General features: G+C 64.3%; 1 protein-coding gene across 1 annotated transcript; it reads right to left on the bottom strand.

Moving 5' to 3' along the window:
- Positions 1-2,718: 2,718 nt before the first annotated feature.
- On the bottom strand, positions 2,719-6,423 carry TMEM151A (transmembrane protein 151A). Its single transcript, XM_049780167.1, has 2 exons — positions 6,270-6,423; positions 2,719-4,839 (listed from the first exon to the last, which is right to left on the bottom strand). Exons 1-2 carry the CDS (start codon positions 6,342-6,344, stop codon positions 3,508-3,510), a joined length of 1,407 nt encoding a protein of 468 aa, XP_049636124.1. The 5' UTR covers positions 6,345-6,423; the 3' UTR covers positions 2,719-3,507.
- Between the last annotated feature and the right edge of the window lie 668 nt (positions 6,424-7,091).

The raw sequence follows: 7,091 nt of genomic DNA, 5'->3' as shown, positions 1-7,091 counted from the left end.
AGGAGTAATTTCTGAGCACAGAGCCAGGAGTAACCCTTGAGCGCTGCTAGGTGTGGCCCCCAAATAAAAACAAGCAAACAAAAATGACTTTGAAGGCCAGAGAGGCAGTGCAGAAGGTGAGATGCTACCTTGCATGCAACTGACCCTGGTTCAACCCCCAGCATCCCATGTGGTAACCCTGAGTACCATCGAAGTGATCCATTGAGCACAAGCCAAGAATAGACCCTAAGCCAGGTGTGCTTTGCTCAAGGCCTCCTCTCCCCAAGTCCAAAAGCAAAAAATAGAAAAGTGACTTCCACTGATATTGCGTCTATTTCAAGGAACATTAACTTGCACATGGCTGCAAGAGACTGGAAAGGTCGGTCGTCTTTTAGCCAACTCTGCCATCTGGAGCTAAACCAAGGTTCTGTACCGAGAGACAGACAAGGGACCTTGGCTCTGGCTTTGGAGCAATTGGTGGCAGAGATGGAAGAGGGGAGTGGATGGGGGCATGGCGCCCCCTGCTGGCGACAGTCCTCTTAGTGCTTAAGGCACTACCCATTAAGTTTCTACCCGTTTCCATCTCGACCCCCCAGCTGACAGTTCTGGGGGAGAGGGGCAGCTGGGGGTTGACAGCAAGCACCGGTGAGGCTCTTGTCACCCCAGCCTGGCCCCAAGCAGCTTCATTTTGTTAACAATCCAAACGCAGCCTGTGCCCAGCTTCCTTCCCTGACCCCCTGGATGCCTCCTTTACAGTCTGAGGGTAAGGCCTGAGCCCCCTCTGCATGACCCCTTGCTTCTCCCTGCTCATTTTTCTTTACCCCCACAGCCCACTGCTGGGCACCCTGCACCACCCCCTCTGTCTGCCTGGGAGCCCCTACCCACTTTTAGTACCATTTTAGGCCTCTTTTAAATGTCTAGATATATTGATATTTGAGTTTTGGGCCACATTTGGTGGTGCTTAGGGGTTACTCCTGGCTTTGCACTCAGGAATCACTTCTCTTTTTTTTTGGGAGGGGGCGTCACACCCGGCGACGCTCAGTTCAGGGGTTACTACTTGCTCTGTGCTCAGAAATCACCCCTGGCAGACTCGGGGACCATATGGGATGCCAGGATTCAAACCGCTGTCCGTTCTGTGTTGATTGTGTACAAGGCAAACCCCTTACCGCTGTGCTATCGCTCTGGCCCCAGGAATCACTTCTGGTGGGCTTGGGGTACTGTATGGGATATAGGAGCTCAGACTAGCCCCCGTTATGGTGTCCTTAAACAGATCTGAAAAGGTTTTCCTGGGGCCAGAGACGGCTAAATGCTGGCACACAGGTTCAGCATGCAAGAGCCCCAAGTCCCATCCCTAAGCACCGCCCAGGAATAACCACTAAGCACAGAACTGGAATCGATCCCTGAGCACTGATGGTTGTGCCTCCCTGTAAGATGCCACCCAGCTATTAACCCAAAACAAAGGTGTTCCCCCATCTTCTTTCCCAATCTCTTTTTTTTTTTTGGGCCACACCCGTTTGACGCTCAGGGGTTACTCCTGACTACGAGCTCAGAAATCGCCCCTGGCTTGGGGAGACCATATGGGACGCCGGGGGATCGAACCGCGGTCCGTCCTACGCTAGCGCTTGTAAGGCAGACACCTTACCTCTAGCGCCACCTTCCCGGCCCCTCCCAATCTCTTTTTTGATTTGTCAAAGCCCACCTGGATTACTCGACCTTCCCCTCCTGGTACTGGGAACTGTTTTTTTGTGTGTGGTTTTGTTATTTTTTTAAGTGGTTTAATAAAGAAAGAGGCCATGCTGGCTTTGGGCGGAGGCAGAAACTGCAAGGCAAGAAGCCAATGTCTCCATGTTTCTTTCCTTATTGACTTGCTTTATTATTTCTTCGCCACTACCATAGAGGGTTAGAAATATGGGTTGTTTTGTTTTTATTTTTTGGTTTTTGGCCAACATCCTGTGACGCTCAGGGGTTACTCCTGCTATGCACTCAGAAATCATTCCTGGCTTTGGGGGACCATGTGGGACACCAGGGATTGAACCCAGGTCCATCCTGGCTCAGCCACATGCAAGGCAAACGCCCTACAGCTGCACTATCGCACCGGCCCCAACCCATGTTTTTTAGTTTACACCCCACAAACGAAAGCTAAAGCAGGATGCCCCAATTTTCTGTTGTGATCATTGCTATTTTGGGGCCATATCTGACTCAGTCTTTGGGGGGATCCTGGGGAGTGGCAATCCCAACTGAAGCTTCTGTATATAAAGCCTGTGCTCCAGCCCTTTGAGCCATCTCCTGGTCCCCAAAAGGGCACCTTTTGTCGGGGTTATAAATCGCTACACACCAGACTCCCATGGCCCGTGGGCTGGGGCCACTATACCGCCACATGACCCTTCCTGCCCTCCAGCTCCGTCTCTGGGGGCCAGGGGGGCTGCCCATGAGCTCTCCAGCCTGCTGGACAATGATTCCTGGGTACAAGGCCCCTGGAACTGTTGTGGGGGCCAAACTCAAATGCCACAGACCACCACTTGGCCAGTCCACGGGGGACCAGCTGCCTCTCCCCAATCCTCGGAGCAACTGACGGGGCTGAGTCTGGGAGACCCCAAACGGGACAGGGAAATCCCCTCTGTTTCCTCTGCTCCAGGAAGCAGGAGGTCACCCCACAGCTGCCCTTAGCACTCCTGAGCCCCTGTGCTCCGGCCTGGGACTTGAGGCCCCTCCCTGTCCAAGAACCCACAGGACCACAGCTTCCAGTTCACACCTTTTATTTCATCAACAGCTTTTCTGCCTCCTCCCCACCCCCAACCCCGTGTGGGAGCCCCAGCTGTTCCAAGAAAGGGTCACGCACTGAGTGCACCCCCTTGGCTGTGAGAAGCAGAGAAGGGAAAGCATGAGAGGCAAAGGCTGGAGGGCCTGTGCGTGGCTGACCTGTGAATGTGGACTGGGGGGGGGGCAGGGCCGTGGAAGGGGGGCCCTGAGAAGGGTCTCCAGGCAAAGGTAGCATGGGACAAGAGGAGGGTGCACCATGGAGAACGGTGGTGAGGGTGGGGCAAGGTTGTGCCCCCAGAGCCAGGGTACAGGGGTACCTGACTGGGGTTGGTGGCCAGCAGAGGGGACAGGCGAGAGGGGTGGGTTTTGGGGGTGTAGTGGCCGGGGGGGGGGGCTCCCCTCGCCAGAACTCCTCCATCGCGGAGCCCAGCTCAGTGGGGTGGGACCCCAAACCACCAGCTTGTGCTTCTTGGGAGCTAACGGGCTCCTTCTGGGCATCAACCAGGCAGTGGGGAGCCCACATGAGCTTCCCCAGGCCTTTGCCCACCCCACCCCCCCAGGCTTTCTGGCATCGTCCTCCCTCCCTGCCCAGCTTGAGAGCCCTCGAGGGACACAGGGGTGGTGAGGGCAAGTTGGCCGGTGCGGACACTCCCCACCGCATCAATTCTGTGCAGGATCCCACCCGCCCCACCCTACCCCGGGGACCAGCTTGGCTCCCCTCCTGTTCTGTAGCCCAGGGTGCTGTGAAGAGGGCATGGAGGGGACATGTCAGAGCGCGCCCTGCCCGTCACCCTGGCAGCCGCTGTCCCCGTGGACGATGAGCACCGGGAAGTAGAGGGCATCCTCGTAGCACGGGGGGCTCTCCAGGGGCTCCGTGTCCTCCCCGCGCCGACCCAGGGGACCCCCGCTCAGGCTGCGGAAGACCCCCGGGGTGGCCCGGCCCCCCGCCCCAAGCGACAGGCGGCTGCGGCTGAAGGGCAGGCGGGGCGCGCTGGGCCGGGCCGGGGGCAGCGAATTGCTGCTGACCGAGCGGCGGCAGCGCTGGCAGCCCCGCAGGTAGGCCCCGGTGCTGGCGCCCATGACCACGGCCTCCGAGTAGCTGGGCACCAGCTGGCGGTTGGAGCAGATGTGCCACTCGAGCTCGGTGAAGTCCACCGTGGCCACGCGGGACAGGGGCGGCCCGCTGGGCCCGGCCCCGGGCGGCGGGGAGCTGGCCCCGAAGAGCTTCTCCACCTGGTAGTGCACATGGGCCGTGCCGTAGGCGGCCACGACGCGCAGCGGCCACGACAGCGTGGCGGCCGACACCAGCCAGAAGACCCAGGCGCGCGCGTACCAGGGCGGGCTGCGGGGGTCGGCGAAGACCATGAGCGACTCTCGGAAGTCCACGTCCTTCAGGTGCATGCCCTCGCGCGCCTCCAGGTAGTCGTCCAGGCCCTCGTTGGCGCCGAAGAAGCGGGCCCGCTGCGTGAGGTACGACGCCTCGGCCTCGGCGCTGCCGAAGCTGAAGCACTTGGTGAAGCGCAGCCGCGTGGCCTTGTGCTCGGCCAGGCCCACCAGCTCCTTGGACACGTCGCGCACGCCGTGGGCCGAGTAGTCGAACTCGCCCCGCGCCGTGCGGCTGTCGGCGCGCTCGTGGTACACCTGCGTGGTGGTGTAGGCGTCGCCGTTGCGGTAGCGGGTGATCTGGCGCGTGCGGCGCACGTAGTGGTAGCTCGTGGCCTTCCACCACACGCACGGCGGCGCCTGCTGCAGCCGGCGGATCAGCGCCAGCACCGTGTGCGCGTCGGTGCGGGGCGCCTGGCACGCGCGCACGTGGCAGTGCCAGCACTCGGCCAGGTAGAGGAGGTAGAGCAGGGACACGAAGGCCAGCGGGATGTACAGGTAGCCGTCGGAGCAGGGGCTGGCCGGGTAGGTGGGCGGCGGGCCCCCGGCCCCGCGGGCCAGGGCCGCCTCGGGCCCCAGGACCAGGCGGGGCACCGTGGCCAGGCGGCACCAGGCCACGACGGCGCCGCAGGCGTGGATGAGCAGCGTGAGGAGGAGACACTTCCAGTGGGACTCGCGGCACAGGGAGCGGCCCAGGGACTGTTTCAGGGGCCGCTGCTGCAGGGGGAGAGGGTGGGGTCAGGAGGAGGGCGGTGTGACCCTGCAACTGTGCGCCCCACATCGGAGGCCGGAATGTGACATTCTGGCTGGAGGCATAGCACAGCACAGCGGGAGGGCATTTGCCTTGCATGCTGTCGACCCCGGACAGACCTGTGTTTGATTCCCGGCATCCCAGAGGGTCCCTCGAGCCTGCCAGGAGCGATTTCTCAGCCCAGAGCCAGGAGGAACCCCTGAGCGCAGCTGATGTGGCCCCCAAACCAAAAAAATAAAGAATGTGAAACCACACTCCAGGCCACGCTGCTCTAATTCAGTTGCCCCTGAAACCCAGGACCCCTGTCCCTGTGGCTTCCCCACCAAGGGAACCAGGGAAGAGGGAAGGAACAGGGGTCTCCCGGAGCTGCTGTGCTCAATGTGAGGTGCCCACACAGCCCATCTGAGCCTTCCAGATACCCGCTGGGTAGGGCTTGGGATGAGGCCATGCCTCTTCTGGGCTGCCTCGCCTACTCCGGGACCCCAGGGTCCTCACCTGTGAAAGGTGCCGCCTTCCAGACCACGGGGTGGGGGGCTTGAAGGGGGCTGCAAGGGTAGGTGACAAGCTCTAAGGGACCCGTTTCCTGCCTGGGGAGACTCAGACTTGGAGCAGGTGAGGAAGGAAACGCTGGGGCGGAGGAAGCCAGAGCAGATGGAACTGGGGCCTCCACTCCCCATCTGCGCGGTGTGTGTGTGGGGGCCGGTCCCTGCCCCCTCCCCCAGGTGCCTCCGGAGAAGAGCGGGCTGAGGAGGAGGAAAAGGGGGAGAAGAAGCCCGGTGGGTACTGCAGAGGAGGGTGAGGGAGCCCTGTCGCCGGGCACCCTGCAGGCAGAGGCAGAGGCGGGCCCACCCCCGCGCAGGCTGCCCGCCCCCGACGACCGCGCCCGCCCAGCCCCGCACGTGCGCCCACCCCGTAGACCCGCGCGGGTCAGACGGGCACGCAAACCCGGGGCCCGCAGCCCACCCGCCCAGGACACCCCCGGGCCTGGCCACGGCCCCCACGTGCCGGCCCCGCAGCCCCGCAGCCGGCTCCCGGGTCCGGGCCGAGCAGGGTCAGGCCGCTCCCCGGCCCCGCTGCTGCATTGCAGGCGCCGCCCCGGACACCCCGGGAGCCGCGGGCCAGGCCGGGCCGGGAGCCCTGACCCGACCCCGCCGTCCTGGGGGTCGTGGGCGGCACTGCGGACCCGGGGCGCGCGGGGGCCCGGCGCTGACGTCACCGCAGGGTTTCGGGGCGCCAGGGTGGGCGTCACCTCCGCCCCCACCCCAAGCCGCACCCCCGCGGGCGCCGAGACCCCGTGACGTCATCGTCGCCGGGTCCCGCCACCGCGTCCCCCGGCGCCCCTCGGCCCCGCACCCCGGCCCCGCCGGCCTCCCCGCCCCCACGCCCGCAGCCCTACCTCCTCCCGCGGCGGCTCGCCGTCCGGGACCAGCTCGGGCGCCTCCCCGCCGTCGCCGCCGCCGCCCTCGGGCATGGTGTCCTGGCTGCGCGGGCGGCCCCGGGCATGATAGGGGGGCGCGGAGGGTGCGGGGCGGCCCCGAGGGCGTCCGCTCGGCTCGGCGGCCACGCACGCATCTGCGCCCGCTCCTGCCCGCGCGTCGGCCGCCCCGGCCCGCCCCGCCCGCCGCTGACCCCGCCTCCGCCGCTCCGCCGGCGCCGCCGGCAGCGCCTGGCACGGTCCTCCCCGCGCCCCGCACCGAGACCAGCCGCTCCGCGGGGCCCAACGGACCCCCGACACTCCTGCGCTCCGCAGCGCGGCGACCTTGGGCGAGTCCTTGCGCTCAGGTCACCCGCCCTCGGTGCAAGCCGAGGAGGGTCGCGAAGATGGGGATCCGTGGGACCCCCCGCCCAGGAGGCAGCCTCAGCCTGAGCCCACCCAGACCCCACTCCTGAGCCTCCTTCGTGGGGGGGAGAGAGCCCCATTTTCCACCCAAGAAGGAGTGTTGAGCCTCGGTGCCCGGCAGAGACAGGGCAGCTAGGGGACAGGACACCCCGACCCTTGCCTGCTTGGGCCTCAGGTCAGCTCAGCGCGCCCACCCGAGACGTGGGCATGGGGACGAGCGGGAGCAACCCAGCGCCCAGCTGCCCGCCGCCGGGCACTGGAAGGCCCACTGAGTCCCTCGAATGGGGGTCTGCCCCATTCTGCCCCCACAACTATCTACTGTGCTGGGCAGGTTTCGGTTTGTGACAACCTCCAGCTCCCCATCAAAGGATAACTCAA

Source organism: Suncus etruscus, chromosome 9 (assembly GCF_024139225.1).
Source record: "Suncus etruscus isolate mSunEtr1 chromosome 9, mSunEtr1.pri.cur, whole genome shotgun sequence".
Lineage (NCBI taxonomy): Eukaryota > Metazoa > Chordata > Mammalia > Eulipotyphla > Soricidae > Suncus > Suncus etruscus.
The sequence above is the reverse complement of the archived record's forward strand: the minus strand, read 5'-3'. Positions and strand labels throughout refer to the sequence as shown.

Bases quoted from the DNA above. Each gene is read 5' to 3' on its own strand.
- TMEM151A (XM_049780167.1), bottom strand. From the start codon at position 6,344: ATGCCCGAGGGCGGCGGCGGCGACGGCGGGGAGGCGCCCGAGCTGGTC. The intron at 4,840-6,269 runs GTAGGGCTGCGG...CTCCCCCTGCAG, and splicing joins GCGAGCCGCCGCGGGAGGAG to CAGCGGCCCCTGAAACAGTC.